This window comes from Lithobates pipiens, unplaced genomic scaffold, assembly GCF_037356315.1.
Source record: "Lithobates pipiens isolate NorthernLeopardFrog02 unplaced genomic scaffold, aLitPip1_a1.2 Scaffold_13, whole genome shotgun sequence".
In the NCBI taxonomy this organism is placed as follows: domain Eukaryota; kingdom Metazoa; phylum Chordata; class Amphibia; order Anura; family Ranidae; genus Lithobates; species Lithobates pipiens.
The window spans coordinates 268,321,049-268,344,609 of NW_027507718.1; the positions used below are offsets into that span (position 1 = coordinate 268,321,049).

General features: G+C 40.0%; 1 protein-coding gene across 1 annotated transcript; it reads right to left on the reverse strand.

The window, feature by feature from the left end:
- Window positions 1-711: 711 nt before the first annotated feature.
- Window positions 712-22,128, reverse strand: LOC143974839 (NADP-dependent alcohol dehydrogenase-like). Its single transcript, XM_077476593.1, has 9 exons — window positions 21,770-22,128; window positions 19,202-19,303; window positions 16,386-16,524; window positions 10,776-10,863; window positions 10,253-10,469; window positions 7,855-8,115; window positions 3,949-4,084; window positions 2,694-2,829; window positions 712-1,974 (listed from the first exon to the last, which is right to left on the reverse strand). The coding sequence occupies exons 1-9, from the start codon at window positions 21,785-21,787 to the stop codon at window positions 1,950-1,952; spliced, it is 1,122 nt and encodes a 373-aa protein (XP_077332719.1). The 5' UTR covers window positions 21,788-22,128; the 3' UTR covers window positions 712-1,949.
- Between the last annotated feature and the right edge of the window lie 1,433 nt (window positions 22,129-23,561).

Below are 23,561 nucleotides of genomic sequence, written 5' to 3' on the forward strand. Positions count from 1 at the left end.
TGGATCAAGGGGAATTCACTCATTTGGAGATGATATGCCAAGGACTGCAGTCACTCCACTATCAAAATAAGTAGATTGCAATGCATTCATCTGAAAAATGATTTAACTATACTTGTAAGGGTGTACATGCAGTACCAAGAACCGTGCATGTTACTAACCAATGTTACCATGGTCATTTGAAGACCTTTCCTGGACCTAAACTTATTAATATGCTTGTAAAAGTTTTTAGTATATGAAAGGGCTGATTCAATGAACTTAAAACCCTAGTTCATTGAATCAGCCCTTTCATGCCAGAACATTGGATCCTATAATGTGGCAAGGATACAGTTACTTATTTACCAAAACTAGGAGCACCTGGCTCACAATAAGGTAAAGCCCATGCCAATTTTAAATTGACATATTGAGGACCATTTTCTCTTATGCCTAAGTAAGTTCATAGTAATTACTGTCTTGTCCCGTTAACTGTCAAGACCTCCATTCCTGTTTCATACTTCATACCTTTACCGCTAACCCTGGCACTGCCCCAGTGTGAAAGGGATCTAACAAATGCTTTAATGTTGTTCATTTACATTCAAGCTCAGTTCAAACTGAATTTAAAAAATATATTTTTGCAATATCCTATATTCATTCAAAAAATATACATCTAAAAATTTGGAGATTATAAAAAAACGACACAAACACATTAAAGAGAAAACAATTAATTTTATTTACTTACTTACTTAAAAACAACATAATTATATATGTCTCTTAGAACCAGCATAAAGAAAACAAATAACAACTAAAAGTCATGACTTAGTAACTGATCAGAAATACACACCATCAGGATTATTCAGGAAAGTATTGCAAACTGAATTACAAGACATAAGGGCTTATTCGGATGAGCAAAAAGCAGCATCTTATTGATATAACTTATGCCGCATACACACGACCGGACTTTCCAGCAGACTAGGTCCAACAGTCTTTACGACAGACTTTCGGTGGAGTTCCGAACGTACGGACTTGGCCACACACAAACGGACTAAGTCTGTTTCATTCAGATGAATGGTTTTCCTGATAGGAATTGAGTCAGTCGGACAGATTTGAAACATGTTCTATTTCTAGGTACGTAGGATTTTTTATGTGAAAAATGATCGGATTAGCCCACACATGATCGGATTGTCCGACGGACTGATTCCATCGGACCTAGTCTGCCGGAAAGTCTGGTCATCTGTACTCGTCATTAGCCCTTGTACACATGATCGGAGATTCCGACAACCAAATCCGTCGGATTTTGTCTGTTGGATTTTGTCCGACGGATCTTGTCCAAAACTGTTGCATACACACGGTCGGACAAAGTTGTCGGAAAGTCCGATCTTTCAGAACGTGATGACGCAATTTCGTTACGATGGGACTACGTTCAGGCTAGTAGCCAGAAGCTTTGATGTAGGAATTTGATCTGAGCATGCGTGGCACTTTGTCCGATCGGAATTCTCTACACATGATCGGAGGATGTCCGAATGGAGCATTTTGTCGGAAAATATTTCCGGCAAGTTGGAATCTCTGATCGCCTGTACAAGGGCTTAGAGTTTTGAGCAGATATATTGAATATGAATATGAATGTTGGAGCTGTCACAAAGACATATCGCAAATGAATGTCAATTTCTCCAACCTTAAAAAATACAGTACTGGATCTGTATTGTTTTCATAAGCACACACATTTTTTATATTTAATTTACCCAGGTCCCATAGCCGATGTGGGCTGCTATAGTTTTATTGCCACTGTAGTTTTACTAAATAACCTCCACGGTATATTGCTTAGTTACAACACAGAGAAAAGAATAGCCAGATAAACCTTTCATATCAATGTAACATACACCTTTCAATTGAAAATAAGCATAACAACATACAATTGTGCCCACCAGACTGAGGAATGTGAGAAAAAATAATTTGTTGATCAATTCATATGCTGCTTAGAACCTTATAATGGTCCGAATCCTAAAGTCAGAAAGAAGGAGAGAAATGTTATTTGTAGTGTTTAGGATTCAAGTATCATATACAGTATTTTCAGTACAGTGAGGGCATACTATAGAGAATCAATTCTACTATGCATATGCTGTTCATTTACTAGGAAATGTATTCATGCCATTGTTTTAATCCCTTGATTGCAATGAGATGGTTTATTTTTGTAAATGTCTTTATTTAAAAGATTGTACTAAATTTAAAAATGTGTGTTAAATATTGGACCTTGTATTCCATGTTAACTCTGTTTATTAGTCTGCTCTTTCATGGTTGGTGACAATTTTCTGTAGACTAAAGAAAGTGCTCCACTCAAAACAGCCATAGTGGAAGTTGGGTCTTACAAAATGATTGATTTCAACACACCTTAATAACAAAATCACAAGTCGGACCAGGGAGCAGGTAGCTAAATAATGCCCAGCATCCGTCACTAGTTACAGATCCTTCTCTGTTGAAAATCTGGATGGGAGAATGTCTCCACTCAGCGCTACCAATCCAACAAATATTATTTGTACTGGCCCAGGGGGCAAATACCTCTCTGCCCCAGCCTAATTTAATCCTCCCTAGATTCACCTACGTATGTTGTACTATATAGTATACACATATATATATATATATATAAACAATTATAAGGAAAATATTAAACTTCACAAAGTTTTATACTGAGTATATATTAGGGTTCAGTTTGATATACACACCCTTTTCCACTGCGGAGTAGATCAAATGCTTCATTGATTTGATCCAGTTTCAATTCACTGCTAACCATAAAGCTAAGATTGATTTTATTCTTCATATAATCATCCACAAGCTTGGCGACTTCATCACCTTTGAAGCCTAAAAAATGAAATGTTTATCATTAGTGTATTTGGATTTTTCCTCTGCAATATTCGGGTTCCTATTTATAGGCAATGAATAGGTAACATTTTCCTTTCAACTAAGTCTAGCTTTATGTCATTAAAGAGTAAGGCTGGCCATACATAGTTGAATTTTGAAAGAATTTTCTTTTGAAAATCATAACTTTTGTGCGTTTTGTGATCTGATGGTGCCACCATTGTTTTCGAAATGTGACCAACCAAGCCTTCAATTTCCCCTTCTGTTGCTACAGAAAATGATCATAAATAATCTTCTTGTCTTTCCAAGAATTTTCTTTTTTGCATTCATGCGCATTTCTTTTTCGACTACATTTCTCGCACGATTCTCCCATCATTGATTAGAAAATCATTTAACCTATGTATGGCCTGCCTAACTAAAATTTTGTTGACAAAAAAATATACCCTTCTGGGTGATGAACATTGCAAATAGAATAAGATGAGGGCTTTTTGAGGCTGCAATCATCCCAAATATCGCATAGCAATAAGAAAGTAGCCCTCTATGTACAGGGACTTTAAGTGCAGCAAAATGTCCAGGAAGCCATATAATAAGAGTTAAAGAATATTTTCTTTGTATTGCTTCCTTTGTGTGAAATCACTGTTGTTCCTGTCAGTCCCTCTGCTTTCCTATTAAAAATTTACCACACTAAGCAGTAGAGCATGGTCAGTTCTCCAGCTATGCTATTGTTTTATTCAAATGTATATTAAAATATCTTGCAATAAAATGTGTATGTCAAGTGGTAACTGATTACAAATACAGGAGTTCTAGACAGTATGATGGAACCTATCGCCAGTATGGCTTCTGATGATACCGATGCATTTTGAGGTTGAGTCTCTTCTTCAGGGAGGTGATCAGATAGGTTCAAAAAACATATTTTTGCAATATCCTATATTCATTAAGAGTCAAGGATGGACCAATTGATATTAATGGGAGTAGCCTAATTGATGAAGAAATCAGCATGTGTGGTTGGCAGACGTCTCTAGACAGAATCTTAGTAAAGTCCATCCTAGGAAGAATTAAAATGACACATACTGCATGTACACATAACACTACACATGACACACAGGTAAAATGTAATCATACCTCCAAATACAGATCCTTTCAATGTCCGACCTGTCAGTAGCATGAGTGGATCAAGGGGAATTCGCTCATTTGGAGATGATATGCCAAGGACTGCAGTCACTCCACTACCACAATAAGTAGATTGCAATGCATTCATCTGAAAAATGATTTAACTATACTTGTAAGAGTGTACATACAGTACCAAGAACCTTGCATGTTACTAACCGATCTTTCCTGGACCTAAACTGATTAATATGCTTGTAAAAGTTTTTAGTATTTGAAAGGTCTGATTCAATTAACTTAAAACCCTAGTTCATTGAATCAGCCCTTTCATGCCAGAACATTGGATCCTATAATGTGGCAAGGATACAGTTACTTATTTACCAATACTAGGAGCACCTGACTCACAATAAGGTAAAGCCCATGCCAATTTTAAATTGACATATTGAGGACCATTTTCTTTTATGCCTAAGTAAGTTCATAGTACGTACTTACTGTCTTGTCCTGTTAACTGTCAAGACCTCCATTCCTGTTTCATACTGACCAAACTAGGCATGGAAGCAGATCATTCATAATTGGGTTTGCTGATGTACTTCTTGCTTAACGACTATGAAGTCAAATTACTGTTTACCACACCTACATACCATCCCTTCACAATTTGAGTGACAGTGGTTCCCTGCAGAAGTTACACTCTCTGTAGGGTAGATAAAAGGCTCTCAGTGCTGCATGGAGAAGAGCCAACCTAGCATTCATGTGACTGGCAATAAAAAGCACTGTGACATCCTCATAGATGCATGTGGAATGGCAGGAGTTGGAGTTCAAGAATAAAAAAAGAAACACACAGTAAAAACAAAGAGTACAAAACCCAGAAAGAGAAGTAAAAACAAAGGGGGGTTCAGGGAGGCCAAGCAAGTTCCAATTCAAGACAACTATCAATTTTTGTTCAAGTATTCAAAGTGTCCCAGATAGCCCACATACAGTAGCATTAAGCATAGGTAAAATGACACTCTATGGAATAGCTTCCAGCTCCCCTTGCAGATGTTTTTCTGATACTTATAATTAATGCGATACAGGCACAATTTCCTGAGGGGGTTAGCATACAGTCTAATGTGGTGGAGCGTTTTCTTATTTTACAAGGATACAAACCGCATCCTCTACTCCCTGTATCTTCAGATATCTTGTGAAGGATCCAGTGGAGTTACCAAACTGTTTCTAAAATGGAAGGAAGATTTACCTGCCCTTGCTGATGATGATTGGGAAGAGGGGATTCAACAATATATCCCTCTGATGATATCAGTAAGGAATAGGTACATCCAACTCAAATTCCTTCACAGAGCATACTATAAACTGCAAATACTCTCAAGAATATACCAAGCTCCAACTGATAGATGTCCTAAATGTACTACTGAGCTGTGTACATTCTTACATGTAGTCTGGTCCTGTTCTCTTATTCAGCAGTTTTGGTCAGGATTGGCTGCTATAATCAATTCCGTAAGCAACTTAAATATAGGAATTGACCCTCCTGTCCTGCTTCAAGTACAGAGAATACAGTGCCTTGCAAAAGTATTCACCCCCTTGGCATTTTTCGTGTTTTGTTGCCTCACAACCTGGAATTAACATGGATTGTTTGAGGATTTGCATCATTTACTTTACAGAACATGCCCACAACTTTGAAGATGTTTTTTTTTTATTGTGAAGCAAACAACAAATAGAACAAAATAAGATAAAAAGTCAATGTGCATAGCTATTCTCCCCTCTAAAGCCAATACTTTGTAGAACCACCTTTTGCGGCTATCACAGCTCACAAGTCACTTTGGATAAGTCTCTATGAGCTTGCCACATCTTACCACTGGGGTTTTTGCCCATTCCTCCGTGCAAAACTGCTCTAGCTCCTTCAAGTTGGATGTTTGTACTTGTGAACAGCAATCTGCAACCACCACGTTTCACTGTTGGGATGGTTTTCATTGGGTGACGGGATGTGAAGGGTTTGCGCCAGACATAGCGTTATCTTTGATGGCCAAAAAGTTAAATTTTACCCTCATCAAACCAGAGCTCCTTCCTTCCTTTTTGGAGTCTCCCACATGCCTTTTTGCAAACTCAAAACATCCCATTTTGTTTTTTGCTGAAATTAATGCCTTTGTTCTGGCCACTCTGCCACAAAGCCCAATTCTGTGGAGCCTATGGCTTATTGTCGACCTATGTACAAAAAAATTTTGATTTTTCCCCATGCCTTGTATAGGAGATGTGTTAATAGTTCAAGGTAAATAGAGGTTTTGGCTAGCTCAGAAAGTAGGGAATTTAAGGATAAGTTTATCTTTCAAAAAATAACAAATGCACATTTTGTGCAGGGTTTCAGCTGTTATATTAGCATTGTTCTAATGCTTTATTTTCAGAGTACATTGAGACATTAAATGGGGGTGTTCTAAAACTTTTGACCGGTAGTGTATATATCAGAGATTAGGCTTTTCGAGAAGGACTTTTTACATATATTCTTTTAATAGGGGTCAAGCGAACAAATACAATATCTCTCATGAGGTACTGAGAAAAATTGTGAATATGAAGGCAAATAGAGGATGCTGGAAGAATGAATTGATCCTCATGTTTGGGAAATGGTAACAGCTGAAGCATGTGGTGATCATCTATATCTCCAAATTTAAAGAAAGACTTTGGTCCCCAGGACAATATCACTGATTTATGCAATCTATCAGAAATACTTGGATTACATAAGTAATAAGGGGGATTTTGCAGAGGTCAAGTGAAATCTATCTTTTTGGGCTTTGCCATGTGAAGTTTGCATCAAAGCCAACAAAGTGGAGTCTTTTGTTGGCTCTGCATAGTGTTGGGTTTGTTGGCTCTGCATAGTGAGAGCCCCAAAGAAAGGAATTAGGGTATACAGAAGCTAGCCACAAGTATTCCAGCTCCGTCCAACTGCATGACCAATATGTTGCCCAAGAGGTCAGATACCTAAGATTCCCTGGGTAAGAATACTTACTATTATCAGGTACGTTTTAAAAAATGCATCTGCTTTATTTTGACTTTACAAATACTTTCAATTTACCAATAGCACATGTTTCATTTGATTCCACAGCAGGGGCGGCCCGTCCTCTCCACCCCCTTTATGCAGTGGAAGTATTCATGCATAGCATTCATGTGTCTGGCCTCTTTTGGTTCACTGGGCATATGAATTAGAGTGGCCAGGTTTTTTTTTTTTTAAGAACCTGATTAGAGCCATAGGCCCCCCCTTGCCCCAAAGCACCCACCCCCCATGTTGAGGGCATGTGGCCTGGAATGGTTCAGGAGGGGGGGTGCTTGCTCATCCCCACCCCCTTTCCTGACCGACCAGGCTATGTGCTCGGATAAGGGTCTGGTATGCTCTTGGAGGGGGAACCCATGCCGTTTTTTTTAAATTTGTCATGGAGTTCCCCTTCAAGATCATCAGAGCTCCAGTAGCATGCCAAAGTCGGATCAATCAAGATGGCAATCCGAGTTTTATCTGATTTCAGTGATATTCAGTGGGCTGAAGTAGGATCAAAGTTGGACCAAAATAGTGCAGGGAGCATTTTCAAAGTTGGACCGACTTGTGTCAGACCAGTTAAGACGGCTCTCATAGGGAATCATTGCTTTTCACACGTCAAACGACATGAGCTCCCAACATCGGAGCATTTGTCATACACGTGTGAACCCAGGCTAAAACCTAGAAGCTGATTGGTTACTTTGCACAGCTGCCTAAAATTCTGTGTTCACCAGTTTTAGTAAATCTCTCCCTCTGGTTTGTGGATGTGTAAATCTAAAACAATTGCCTGAATAGCCCTTAGGTACGTAGTTAATTCTGGTAAAAGAGTGCAACTGGTAAGTCAAATTCTGAATTATCTGGTAATAAAGTAGTTCATATATATTAAAATATTTTATACATATATTTTTACATACCATAGTTTCAATGCGCCCAACACATTCAATGGCATAATCTACACCTCCGTTAGTCTTCTCACAAATGACTTCATAGATTGGTTTATCATAATCTTTGGGGTCTAGGCATTCTGTGGCTCCCAATTCAATAGCTTTGGGAAATTTGTCTTTATGTGTTCCAACCCCAATAATACGTGAAGCTCCAGCAGCTTTGCATCCAACTATGGCTGAGAAGCCAACACCTCCCAATCCAAAAACAGCGCAGGTAGATCCTGGAGTTACCTAGGGGAAAAATACTGAAAGTTATTAAAGCGGAATTTCGCCAATTTTTTTTTTTTTTTAAAGTCAGCAGCTCCAAGTACAGCAGCTGCTGACTTTTAAAATAAGGACACTTACCTGTCCAGGGCACCCGCGATGTCGGCACCCGAGAACAAACTGTCTCTTGGTCCTCGGATGCTGCTGCCACCATCTTCAGTAAGGGAATCAGGAAGTGAAGCCTTGTGGCTTCACTTCTTGGTTCCCTACTGTGCATGCACAAGTTGCGCTGCTTAATCTGAATGGTCCCTGCTGTCTCTGGGACCTGTGTGTCTCCCAGCAGACAGGGCGGGGGAAGTGGCGTAGACCCCCGCGTGGGTCTATGCCCAGAAGTGGGCTCAAATACCTGTCTTATACAGGTATCTGCACCCCCCTGAAAGGTGCCACATGTGACACTTTCCAAAAAGCAGAAGTTCAATTTTTTTGTGGAACTCTGCTTGAAAAATACTTATTTTGAAACCCAAACAGTTTTTTTTAACATATTTTTAATCATGCCCCAGCCATCCAAAAAAATAAAAAAGGAGCTCTGGTTGTAATACTTACCTTCTCTCTAATGCTGATCCTGACTCACCAACACCGCTCCCCTTCTGAGTTGAATGATGCCCTGCATCATTAAACCCATTTCCCTAGGGGAAATTGGTGATGTCCCCATGGCAGGCTACACTTATAGCATAAAGATGAATCTATATCATTAAGGACCATTCAGTGTGAAGAGGTGAGGAAGATCACATGATCAGCACATTCCGTAATTTGCTAGACATTTGGATAAAAACAAGTATTAAAAAAAGAGCAAAAAATACTTGCAAGAGGGAAGACTGATGTGGAAGGGGGGATTTTGGCTTCCTTATTTGGGAAAACATTTGCATTTCTATTTATTTTACATGCATTCTATTAAAACATTAGGTTTCATCGTGCAATCGGAATGTGGGAGGTTTCCAATATACCTATTTTTTTTAACAAATAATCAGAGCCAACTATGTTCAAATACAGTACTCAAAAGTGAGCAACCTGGGAAAGGTTTTGTGTGCAACCCTGACACCAATAAAGGTCACAGGTTAAAATTTATTTTTGCATGGGAGCAGACAATAAATGAAATCTGTATATGGAATGCAAAAAGGATTTATTGTATAATTATGTGCAAACATCACACACAACAGGTCTTACCTGTCTGCATCAGCCATGATCTGAAATCTTGGACAAATAAGAGCTTTTTGACACTGGCGACTGGGAGTCAGTAAAAACAAGTAGCTAAGCCCCTAGCCGCCCACCAGAATTTTAAAATTATAGTCCTACAGGGCTGTTCACATGCCATGGCTGTGATGCTTTGCACTGCCTGTCAAACTCACCCACTGAGTGGGGCTGCTCCACAACTGCAAGCCCAATGCTTGGCTCACAGTTGCAGCATGGTATCACAATGAAAAATTCCCATTCTACAATTAAAAATAAAATAAAATGCTTGCCAGCTATAAGTAGGAACACTGATCGGTCTCCTCTCCTAGTCAGTCACACCCCCCCCCCCCCCACAGTTAAAACACACCTAGGGAACACAGTTAACTCCTTGATCGGCCCTAGTGTTAACCCCTTCCCTGCCAGTGACATTTATACAGTAATCAGTAAATTTTTATACCACTGATAGCTGTATAAATGTCACTGGTCCCAAAAATCTATCCCCTATTTTGTAGATTCTATAAATCAATCAATATACGCTTATTGCGATTTTTTTTACCAAAAAATATGTAGAAGAATGCCTATCAGCCTAAACTGAGGAAAATATGTTTTTGTGTTTTTGAAAATTGGGATATTTATTGTAGCAAAAAGTAAACGATATTGTGTTTTTTTTCAAAATTGTTGCTCTTATTTTGTTTATAGCACAAAAAATGAAAACCGCAGAGGTGATCAAATACCACCAAAAGAAAGCTCTATTTGTGGGAAAAAAAGGACGTAAATTTTTGAGTACAGTGCCACGCGACCATGCAATTGTGAGTTAAAGCGGCGCAGTGCTGTATCGCAAAAAATGGCCTGGTCAGGAAGGGTGTAAATCCTTCCACGGCGGAAGTGGTTAAGCAATTAGTGGTTCTGTTTATAAAATTATATAGATATTTACCTTTGCAGTATTTACAGCTCCACCATATCCAGTAGCAAATCCACAGCCAATAAGGCAGGTTTCAAGAGGGGCTTGAGGATCTATCTTGGCAACCGCTATGTCAGCCACAACAGTATATTCAGTGAAAGTGCTTGTCCCCATTAAGTTGTAAACAGTTTTGCCTTTACAAGTAAATCGGCTGGTCATGTCCGCCATCAGTCCTGATCTGGCACCCATGCTGTTTATTTAAACAATACAAATGAAAGTAATAAGATGACAAGAGTTTTAAAATAGTGTTATTCCAATAAAGATGTTGTTCACCTTTAAAAAAGACATGGATTGCTAAATGCTTATTCCATCCAGTAATATTTTAGTTCTAGGTGGAGATTGGTTACAGTAGTAGAACAATGCAAGACACAACTATCAATAACTAAACAGGCATGGAGCTAAATTATCTTTCGCATTTTCTCGTGAAAAAATGTCTTTGCAGGGAGACTAGATAAAATTATCATGATATCACAATACGCAACATATATATTCTTACTCATTTTTAGCACAGAAGTTGCTGTTTGAACTTTTGCAGGCTCTGCAAGATTCACATTGGGGAATAGAAAGTGGAATGACTTTGTCACCTGTTAAAAGAAAAGAGAACTTAAAGTACATGCAAACCCAACATTTCATATTACTGATATGTGCATGCTGTACCATGTACTTGTATGAAAAAAGTATCCTTTACTCTTTATATTGCTTTGTTTGTGTGAAATCCCTGGTGACCCTGTCAGTTTCTCTGCTTTCATATTAAAAACTGACCACACTAAGCAGGAGAAGGCACAGTGGTCAGTTCTCTAGCCGTGCTGAGAACTCCTCCAATGATCAGACTTGTCCTGACACACCCCTCCTGCACAGCCTTTTACCGAGACAATCAGTGCGCTACTGCTTCTCCCTCCTCAGCTCCTATGCAGCTGAGAAAAAGAGTGTGATCATTTATTAAAAAAAAGGTATTTATAACATATTTTTTTATTTCTGTACACAAATGTTTTGTCTTACATTTATATTTTAGACTGAAATGGTTGTTTTAGAAGGTGAGAGTTTACAATAATTTTAAAGAGCATTTTATTTGAAGAATGATGATGAACTGCCTCCTGGTATACTGAATCCTTTAAAGGGCTGGCACGTGCCAGGGATTCAAACAGCATACCCTCTGCTAAATATATTGCAACAAATTCCTCATTGTAGAACAATATTCTTGGCTCCAGTAGATTTTTTGCAAAGTGACCATCTTGCATATGTAGATAAACAGTTTGGGGCTGGAATGAATTACAATGATAGAACAATATAGTGATACTCATTCAGAAGCAGCGACAGAAGATATATACTGTATGTATGTGGTATCTTTTATAGAAACACAACATTTTGGGTCTCCATTTTCCTGTTTGGTCCATATCTCTATACCTTATGACCAACTATGGTACAACTCAATAGGGACACAAAGGTCTATAAATAATGAAAGTGTATTATTAGTAGGATAACATTTAGAAAACATTTAGATAACATTTAGAAAACATGCAGTATATCTCTGCAATGAATGCACATATCAACTAGTATTTCCGTAAAAGCCCAACAAACACAGAAAATAGCTGTTTATCTGTCAGAAATGTTCCCAGCTTTTTACTCTTGTTCTGGACTGACAACACATAGCTTTTTTTGTAGAATCAGTGGTGTCAACCCAGCCCAGTTGTCTTTTGCTAAACTACCCAACAGTGGCCAATAGGGGTGCCCCCCCATCCATGTGCCCAGCCCCCTAATCTACATACAGGACGCTGGACGCATGGATTCCAATGGGGGGGGGGGGAGTTTGAAGCACGTGATTAGAGGCAGAGGCTCAAAAAAAGGTGGGCTCAAAGCACAGAGCACTGTGACCCTGAGCCCACCCAATTGTGTGACAATGGGGAAATGAATATTTGCTATTCTAACACTGATCCTCCTCCTGGCCAATCAGTAAGCTCAGGGAGACCCATCACCCAATTTTCTGACAAACAATCCTATTGGACACCTAGGAGAGGGAGGAGATGCAGAGGGGGAAGATACGCCTGCCTGTCATCCATTGGAGTGATACCCGCCCATAACCTAGATGGGGTAAGTGCGGGCCCTGAGACCCCTGTGAGACCCCCTGCAGGGGGGGGGGGGGTTGCAGTTGTTGACCCGACCAAGTGGGAGCAGGGGGAGTTGCAGGTTACCCGACCAAGCGGAAGCGTAGGGTGCCACCAGGGAGACTGTGGTTGTTTTCCACCCCCCCAAAAAAAACACTAGCCACCACAAAAAACACTAGCCGCCACTGCTACCCAAACATTTCCACATTCCTTGTCTCTATTTATTAAAAAAAAGGTTTAATGTGTGAATATCCCAAACATTTTCAAACCTACTGCATTATGGGCACTAGATGGTGCTGAGATTTATAGGAAATACACATATATGGGGAGTGTTTGTGAATTTTTTTATAAAAAGATCCCTTATTTTTCTGTATTCAAATATAACTACAAAGGGGGCCATTTGGACTCTTTAACCTCCCTGGCGGTATGATTATTTCAGATTTTAGGTGCTGAAAACGGTACCATTATTTTGCATGAAAATTTGGTGTTTTATATTGTAGTCCTGTAATTCTTAGGAATAACTCTCTTAAATCTGTCCAAACCAGAGTCTAGCAGACATCCCGGGTATGATACAGTTTGAAAAAATAAATCATAAATTATAATATAATAAATAACTATAAATAATTATATCAAATAATAATATAACAATAATAAAAAAATATTCAATAATGTAATCAAATCAAAAACACTGAAATTTGCTCAGTTGCAGAATTGTCACTGTCATTACTTTTCAGTATTTGATGACGGATCTCCCCACAAATCGCTATCGCTCAATTCTGCGAGTGATTCTAATTTATTATTGCTAAAATCATTTTTGATGTAAAGGGACAGTTTTGGTTGCTATTGACAATCTCCAGTTTCCAGGCATAAAGAACAGTATTTATAATATAAAACTGCATGCAGGACACTGGGCAGAACACTAGGGACAAAGGGGATGTGAAATAATTACATACAGCAATGTAATCTGTAAGATTACATTATACTGTATGTAATGCGTGTGTTTCACTTTTTGAATTTGGCGCCGATCTCCGTCCCCGTGCGTCGCAACGTTCCAAGGGAACGGAGATCGGCTCCATGATGAATCGAGCGGAGGACGAGCCACTCACACAGCGGGGGGACATCGCTGGATCTAGGGGACAAGGTAAGTAAGCCTTCCCTGCATTCAGCGATGCGGTCCTGAGTCTGGCTCAGGGTTACCGCTTTTGGTACAAAAACTCCACCCTGAGCCAGACTCGGGAATACCGCCAGGGGGGTTAAGACAACACAGGGAGAGTGTGCAAGACACAGGACTACTCTGAATTTTTGACATACAGTGGTGTGAAAAAGTGTTTGCCCCCTTCCTCATTTCCTGTTCCTTTGCATGTTTGTCACACTTAAGTGTTTCGGAACATCAAACCAATTTAAACAATAGTCAAGGACAACACAAGTAAACACAAAATGCAATTTGTAAATGAAGGTGTTTATTATTAAAGGTGAAAAAAAATCCAAACCATCATGGCCCTGTGTGAAAAAGTGATTGCCCCCCTTGTTAAAACATACTATAACTGTGGTTGTCCACACCTGAGTTCAATTTCTCTAGCCACACCCAGGCCTGATTATTGCCACACCTGTTCACAATCAAGGCATCACTTAAATAGGAGCTGCTTGACACAGTAAGGTCCACCAGAAGATCCTTAAAAGCTACACATCATTCCGAGACCCAAAGAAATTCAATTGAGATCTATCAGTCTGGAAAGGGTTATAAAGCCATTTCCAAAGCTTTGGGAATCCAGCGAACCACAGTGAGAGCCATTATCCACAAATGGCGAAGACATGGAACAGTGGTGAACCTTCCCAGGAGTGGCCGGCCGCCCAAAATTACCCCATGCAAAGGAACAGGAAATGAGGAAGGGGGCAAACACTTTTTCACACCACTGTAATCAAACAGGATTTATTTGCACTTATTGAACAGATATAACAAAACACTATTAATGGTATATTTTTACAAAGGTAGCAAACAAAAGAAGTTCATTGTTAGGTTTTACGTATGCTTTCATAGCCCTCCAAATACCAAGATTTATCTGACATATTTCCGCTCTATCTGATTATCTTTTTACAGCCAAACCATTATAACAATGCTTTGCAAAGTACAGCAGTTAGGAGTTGCTACATTTTCTAAAGCTGGAGTCTGGAATTGTGATAAGTGAATTTGTAGCAGGAACTGGTTTGTTACTACCATAAGAATAAATCAAGTTTATACACTTTTTATTATACATATGTTAAAATTTCATCAGTAATGCAGTGGTAAAGTTTAAGGTATATGCAAAAGCTTTATTTTTATTTTTATTTGCATAAGGCGTGTACGTTTTAGATCATTTATCTTTCTTTTTTTTTCTTTTTCTTGTGACCACTGCAGAAGGAAGTGAAGGTAAATCTCTCCAATGAGACACAGATAGCCAAAAAATCAGGCAGGAGCTGAAACCCTCCCTTACTATATCCAAAATTAAAAAAATACGTTTTTTCCTTTAGTTACAGTTTAACCACTTCCCGACCAGCACACGACGATGTACGTCGACAGAATGGCACGGGCAGGCATATTGGCGTACAGGTACGTCCAATATTCGATGCCGCCCTGCTGGTCGGGACCCCCGTGAGTCCGGTCGCGGGACCCGCGGACTCGATCGCCGCGGGCATCCCCGCGATCGTCTCACGGAGCGGCCGAATGGAGGAAATGCTGTGTAAAAAACATTTTTCCATTCTGCCTAGCAACTAGTGACGCTGATCTCTGCTCCATGTGATTGAAGCAGAGATCAGTGTACACTAAATGAAAGCCCAACCCCCCCACAGTTAGTAACACACCCCTAGGAACACTTAACCCCTACACTGCCACCCACTGGTTAACCCTTTCACTGCCAGTGTCATTTACACAGGAATCACTGCATTTATATAGCAGTGATTACTGTATAAATGACAATGGTCCCAAAAATGTGTCAAAAATGTCCGATGGGTCCCCGACAATGTCGCAGTCACAATAAAAATCGCAGATTGCCGCCATTACTAGTAAAAAAAAAATAATAAAAAATTATTAATAAAAATGCTATAAAACTATCCCTATTTTGTAAACGCTATAACTTTTGCGCAAACCAATCAATAATCGCTTATTGCGATTTTTTTTACCAAAAATATGTAGAAGAATACGTATCGGCCTAAACTGAGGGAAAAAAATGTTTTTTTTATATATTTTTGGGGGATATTTATTATAACAAAAAGTAAAAAATAATGTGTTTTTTTTCAAAATTGTCGCTCTATTTTTGTTTATAGCGCAAAAAATAAAAACCGCAGGGGTGATCAAATACCACCAAAAGAAAGCTCTATTTGTGGGAAAAAAAAGGACATCAATTTTGTTTGGGAGCCACGTCGCACGACCGCGCAATTGTCAGTTAAAGCGACGCAGTGCCGAATCGCAAAAAGTGGTCTGGTCTTTGACCAGCAAATTGGTCCGGTCTGAAAGTGGTTAAAGTGGCTGTACACCCTTTACAACCACTTTTACCTACAGGTAAGCCTATATTAAGGCTTACCTCTAGGTGCTTGAAATATCTCCTAAATCTCCACGGTTTAGGAGAAATTTATGAAAGACCTGAGCAACGATGACTACGGTGCATGCGCCAATGTCATTGGCGCATGCACACTTTAGAAAGGGCACATCGTGCCGTTTCTAATAGGGGTCATGACGTGACTGGCGGCTCCCGCGTGCATCACGCGACTCTGGCATTCACCGAGCTGGAGTTCGCGGTCCCAGAAGGAAGTGAGGCGAAGATGGACGCTCCCTGCTAGTGGGGATAATGGTGACATAGCAGGCTTCGATTTCAGGTAAGTGACACATAATGGGCAGCCCATTATGCTTTACCTTTTCTCCAGGGTTTACTTCCTCTTTAAGGTCTGGTGAGGTGGCAATATATTACATGTTTTCTGGAGTTAAGACATGTTAACTATATCAAAGAACAATTTCACTAGAAAAAGTTCACCTGGTTTTATAGATGTCACTTCCGGGCCAACACTTTCAACGACTCCAACTGCTTCATGGCCCAAAATTACTGGGAATTTGGAACAGAATATTTGTTTCAGTACACTGCTGTCTGAACCACAAACACCAGAAGCAAGAATCTGGGAAAAGAGTTAACCAGAACAATATTTCAAATAAAATAGACACATAGGGGTCGAGTTTTTATGGGTAAATGGCCTGTTCACTTTGCAACGGAAATTGCATTTTTCCCCAGAGCTTAGTGAATGAAGTGAAACTCTACTGACTTTCATCATCCAATCATGTACAGGCAAAAATTATGTTTTTTTATTTTCTTTGTACATGACTGGTCTGGGTATTCTTTGTAAAATGAAATTTCACCACATTCACTTAGCTCTGGGGAAAATCCCCTTGCAAAGTGAAAGTTTCCTTGCAATGTAAACAGTCTGTTTGCCTTTGGTAAATAAACCTCAATGACTTTTGAGGCTATAATGAAACTTTCAGTATTGGGAGGGGGGGAGAGGGAAGGATTGTCCCTCATCTAAGCTCTGGTAAATTGAAATGTTTAAGGTGCACAATTATTTTTTTACAAACTGTTTAAGTATCTATTGTGCCCAGTAATAAAGATCACACTTTTGCTGGTAGCCATGTTGCCTGTTGTGAGGAATGGGTGTTTATGTGACCACATTGTTATGGCCCATTTACCTGTTAAGGAATGCACATTGCATGTGTTATCTTGCATTGCTATGAGCGATAAGGCAATGCATTCATTTAAATAAGATACCAACAAATCACAATGTAGTGAAAGTAAAACATGATTTTTTTTTTTCACAACACAAATGAACAGCATTTAGATCAGTAAAATAAAGTCTTAATGCTGTAAAAAAAATAGCATTTTTAGGCATCGAAAGGCCAAAGGATTTACATGATTATGTTCAGGGCCTGACAATAGGGAGGCACTACCGGTCCTCCTGTAGGGGGCCCTGGCATACAGGGGGCCCGGACAGCAGGAGGACCGGTGGAGCAGAGAACAAATGATGACAGAACTGAGCAGCTCTCTGCAGCAACTAAAAGCTAGTTGCCCCCCCTACCGCCAGATTATAGCTGCTTGGCAGGAGACACACCAAGCCAGATTTATGGGGGTGCTGGGGTGGGCTGCGTCCACCCATATTTCATTTCTGCCCCTAAGGCCGACCCTCCCTTGGATGATGTGCCTGGCCGGTGACCTCTGAGCTCTTTCTGGGCCCCCCGTCCACACTTGGGCCGGGACAAGGGGATTGCAGCCTGGGGGCTGGAGCAGTGGGACGAGAAGAGGCAGAGAGGAAAGAGTCAGGAGGAGGTGCATGTGTGTACAGTTCAATGTGATCTAAGTGCAATCCTGTCTCATGTGCTGTAGTGTCTTCAAATTGTGGAGGAGGGGGGATGGGTGAATATCTGTGCAGGGAAGTGTAACAGGGATTTAGGGAGGGGGATATGTGCTAGGAGGAGGGTTTGGGGTGGGGGGTTGAGCTAGGAGAGGGGTGGGGGACTTGGGTGGGGAGGAAGAATTTGTGTTGTGAAGGTTAATTTAGAGGGGGTTGTGCTAGGAGGAGGGATTTGTGGGAATGTGTCCTATGGGGGGGGGGATTGGAAAAAGAAGATTTGTGCTGGGAGGGGGGATTGGTGGGATTTTTTGCCAGGAGGGAGTGGGGTAATTTGGGCTAATATGAAGGATGGGGGGGGGGGATTTGTGTTGACAGGGGAGATTTGGGGGAAAAGATTTGTGCTAGGATAGAAAGCTTGAGAAGAATGAGGATGTGTGCTAAATAGGGTGACTTTTTGGGGTGAGGGAGATTTGTGCTAGGAGGAGGAAATAAGGTGAGATTTGAGTGTGGGTGGGGGGCAAATATTTTTGCTGTGAGGGGGGATTTGAACTGGGAGTTGGGGGAATATGTGCATTTTTGTTTGTTTTTTGTTTGTTTGTTTGTTTTGTTTGTTTTTGTTACTCAGGATTGTTTGCGCTGATTATTTTAAGTTATATTAAGCCTATAATAAGGGTTACCTGTAGGTTCTGTAAATATCTCCTAAACATGCATTGTTTAGGAGATATTTACTTGTGCAGCTGCCGGTGATGTCACCGGCGCACGCTCTCTGAAGGAACAGCATACCCGTGCCGTTCCTTTAGAGCCCTGTGCTGTAAACAGTGACTCCCACATGCATTCGTGGGAGTGACGTCATCATGGCTTGGCCATTCAAAGGAACGGGGCCTGCAAACCCAAAAGGAAGACTGGGTGAAGATGGAAGCCCTGTAAGCGGTGACGGCACGCTTCTGGAGGGCTTCACTTAAAGGCAAACTTTACATAATGTGCTGGTATGTGATGCATGCTAGCATGTTAAAACATTGCCTTGCAGGGGAAAAGTTTTTTTTTCCAAGTTTACTACCGCTTTAATTAGCTTTGGGAGCCCATAGCCAATACAATAATAAATGCACACATTAAATCCCAATAGTTTACAAACCACAAATTGCTCATTATCTACAAGCCCGATGTGGAGTGAACTGTCTGAGAGTATGGACCTGAGCAATGAGATTGCTCATCTATTAATTATCCCATGCTATTTTCATCAGCTTCAGTGTGTATGAAGAAATATCATATAAATAATTGAAAGGTACATTTTATTCTCCATGCAAATGCCTAGAACTTATAAAGAACTGTTGTGGAATGATGTTCACAATTATACTGTATATATACTGTATATATATTTTTTTACATTTGAGTTATACATGTTAAATGATGTTTTGTTTACCTCACCAATGACATAACTGCATTTATGCTTACTTACCTGAATTCTAACTTCATGGGCTTTTGGTGGAGCCACAGTAATTGTTTCAATGGACAGAGGTTTATGAGGCTCCCAAGCAACAGCTGCCTTACATGTAATATCCTGAGAAGAAGAGCATAAAATGTATTGCCATTCAGCAAATGGAAATATAATGAAATTAACTTATTCTTATTTCCCAACCATTTTCAATATAAACCCTAAAAATATCATTTCTAAAATCCTTATAGCAAAACTCAAACTTAACATAACAAGATATAGGTGAAAAGCACATTAAAAGATAAAAAAACACAATTAGCTTTTGCTGCCATTTTCACCTTCAGTGCAGAGATTTTCCTACAATTTTTTTTTCTGCCATTAGATGTTAACAGTCCTCATCATTCTACCCACTTCCTATGAGCCCATGTTGTCCTTGACCCACCCCAGCCTGTGATTGGACAATGAAATGAGAAGCAGCACAGTGATGAGCTCATTCTCTGCCACTGTTTCTCTTTCTATCAGCATGCTGTCAGCACACAAACTGATTGGCTCCTTAAAGTGCTTTTCCCACACTCCAGCCCTGCTGTACAGGGACTGCAAAAAGATAATACCAGGTCAAACAGGTACCATTTGCCTTAATTTGTGTCTTTTATATTTGCCTAAAGTTCAGCCTTAGGCCCCTTTCACATGAATGTTCTGATCAGGTCTGCCTGTCTGTTTTTCAGGTGGACCCAATTGGAACCTCCATTGCTCTCTGTGGAGCAGCGGATGTTAGCAAACATCTGTCTGCAGACACCAGCTGATCAGATCCAATCAGATCTGCTAAAAACAGACGGATGGGGATCTGTTCCCCATCCATCTGGCGGATTGGATGGTAGTCGGATGGAAACGGACAGGTGGTCCGTTTCCATCTGACTTCCCCATAGAGAACAGCGGGCTGTGTCCCTGTTTGCTCTGCATTAGTGTACACGGACTTATCACCCGCTTGCTCAGTGGGGATCAGTGGAGAGATCCCCTGCTGAGCAGGTGGATCCACTGGTGGGGTCCACCCCATGTGAAAGGGGCCTTAATTTGTTGACAGCATCAGACTTCAACAGCTAGAAAGACTTTTTTACTTCCTATGGGAAATCAGTGATATGACAAAAGAACAAAGGCCACAATTGCAGACCTCTCCCATTGTAGTACCAGTTATCTGGACTGCATGCCGATCCTCGGGCTTTCATAATTTGGGAATCACTGATTTACAGAAAGCATGCATATAAGAAGGTAAATCATCTTCAAGTCAACAACCCCCCCCCCCCCCCCCCCAAGGCCAGAGACATTGGGGTTGATTTATTAAAGGCAAATAGGCTATTCGCTTTGCATGGAAATTAGTCCCAAAGTTTAGTGATCAAGCTGAAGTTTCACTTTGAAAAGAATACCCTTTCGCATTTTGCTTGCATATGATTGGATGATGGAAGTCAGCAGCGCTCCACTTCATTTACTAAGCTGTAGGAAAAATTCCCTGGAAAAGTGCAACTTCCCTTGCAGAGTGAACAGTCTATGTGCATTTAATAAATCAACCAATCTGTATTTACAGAAACTTGTGAATGCCTCCTCTTGTTCATACAAAAGATCCAATAATACAAGTTTTAGTAAAGGCATACCCCACTTTTAAGCACACAATGGGGTTTATTTACTAAAGTTAGAAACTGCAAAATCCGTCTCACTTCTGCATAGAAACCAATGAGCTTCCAAGTTTTATTACCTAAGCTTAATTGAACAAGCCGAGGTTAGAAGCTCATTGGTTTCTATGGAGAAGGAAGCCTGATTTTGCATTTCCAGCTTTAGTAGATAAAACCCATTATGTACTTAAAAGTGGGGTATGCCTGTAGTAGTACTTATAAATAATAAAACTGCAAGCTTCTAATTGAAACAACTAGAAGCAAATAAAACTGAATTTATGTTCTGTTATACAGTAAATAACTCTTTTTTTTATATCTATTCTGAGTTTCAGTCTCTAAATGCATTACATTTTTCCTTTTTAGAAAGCAATGTTTCATGTATTAATGCATTTTATAAAGTATGATAAAAAAAACTGCAGCAAATTACACACATCTACAGTACAGCGTATGGTAACAGTAAACCAAGCCAAAGTAGATTGAAACAATATGTGTATAAACCAATAAGGTTTTCTGATGTAAGTGGATCTTAATTGCTTTGCGCAATCAAAAGTATTCCTAACAACACTCGATACAGCATACAGCAGAGTATACTACAGCAATAAGAAAAGTATAATACAATTTTCTACATCCATACTGAGATTTATTAAAGTCTGTACAGTATATAGCCCAGTGCCCAGAGATTCCATAAAGCAGTAGGAAAAGAATCCCCAATATGTAGACATATGACGTATGCAAGAAACAGAGGATTCTACATGTTTAAAAATACTTTGAAGAATATGACAGTACTGCAAATGAATCAGAATGTATTGCAAACACTGATACAGAAAAAAAAGGAAATGTCTAAATGCAATGCTATTTAGAGCAAATGGCTAAATGGAACAGAGTTCTAAACAAACTATGGTAACTCATATTTATATAAAAACAATACTTTTCCTGCAGTGCTCATCTTGATGGAATTAGAAATCCCTGGCTTTCAGTGCTTTCCTTGCTTCTGTTGTTTTCCTTCGCTTGCAGGAGAAAACGAGAGTGATGCCACTCCCTGTTATTGTGCCTCAGCCTGCCCTGGCCAACTTGACAAAGCTGAGATTTTGGCAGTTGTCAAGTTTGTAAATTATCAGTTTCTGTGCCAAATAGCTTTGTTCAAGATAGCTTGAAATCCAAGGTAACAGTTTAAGGGCTTTTTCAGACTAGGTACGGTGGGTACTGCGTTGGGCGGCTGTTCCAGTGCAGTCCTACCACAAGACAAGGCAAAATGCCATGTCTCCTATGTGCCTGGCTCACACCACTGTGTTGCGATGCTGTGTGGACAGTGCATGCTGAAAAAAAGTACTGAATGCAATGCTTTTTTTTCAGTGCAGCACAGTCCGAGACAATCCACCATGGAGGCCAATTGAGCTTACTAAAATATCTGTGTGACATGTCAATAAAGTTCATTTAAAACAAAAGTGAGCAGTGAGATCGGCTCATTGGTATTGCAGGTGATCGTCACTCCAAGTTGAATAGGCACAATGTAAATATAATACACCATATATCAGTCCATCAACACAAAGTGATTGTGAATAAATCCTGTTGCATTCCAGTGACATGAAGAAATAAATCCTATGCACCACAACAATATAGTGCACCACCACCACATAAATTGTGTGCTTACCAGATGGCAAGCTATGGAAAGCTTGCGTCTATTGCCCAGCCAGGGCCTTTTTCCAGAGAGAAAAACAGGTAACAGCTCAAGGCAGACTCCTTCCAACCACTCAGGTCAGGCAGCGGTCACAATATTCTCATATGGATATAGAAGGGACTCAGGTTTCAATGGTCATAGACATCAGAGTAACCAGAGTGACCCAAAAAGAAAAAAAGCTTGCCATAGTGTAAAAAACAACCACACCTTTTTTTAGAAATGGTAATGCACTTACATGAGGAGCAGATAAAAAAGCGTCACTATAACACCCATCCTTTCCGGGTTTCAAATGACGTGATGACGTCAGCATGTCCCTCCTCCTGATGCATTTTGTCACAAGCTGACGTTGTCCTGGGGCACACAATGTGGGGCCATCTGGTAAACACACAATCTATGTGGTGGTGGTGCACTATATTGTCGTGGCGGGTAGGATTTATGCCTTCATGTCACTGGAATGCTATTCACAGTTATTCACAATCATTTTGTGTTGATAGACTGATCTGTGGTGTATTATATTTACATTGTGCCTATTCAATTTAATTCATTTTGAATTGTGTTTATATTCACATATTTATGTTTAATTTATTAGCGCAGCTCCAATACTTGGATATAGCAATATTCCTGATTATAAGGTTCCAAGATGCCACAACGCATTTTAATCTTGATAGTCTTCCTCAGAGATTTGCCCTTGGATAACAAATCAAGAAGCTATCTAGGGTACAAAAGTACAATGAGTATGCATATAGACGAAGGTATAAACATACCTATAAACAATATCCCACAAAATGAGGATCTGTCAGAAACCATGCAATCAGACCAAGACAGAAGTACAGTTAAATCACACGTATTTAATAATAAAAATAAATAGAACAAATGTAGTCAAAACATAGCCAGGAACCCGGAATGGATAGTCAGACAAGTCAAACATCAGGGAGCCGGAGATGAGCGTAGTAAAACAGCAAGCAGGATCTGGAGCCAGAAGAGATGTCAACCAAGCAAGTCTTTTAACAGGAATGCAGAAGAGTGTCTCTGTGAAGTTGAC

What these genes read in the sequence shown, in the direction of transcription:
- LOC143974839 (XM_077476593.1), bottom strand. An exon ending in AACTTCTGTGCTAAAAATGA is followed by an intron (nt 10,470 to 10,775) that starts GTAAGAATATAT and finishes TTAAATAAACAG; the next exon opens with CATGGGTGCCAGATCAGGAC. An exon ending in CTACTCCGCAGTGGAAAAGG is followed by an intron (nt 1,975 to 2,693) that starts GTGTGTATATCA and finishes TTCTGACTTTAG; the next exon opens with GATTCGGACCATTATAAGGT.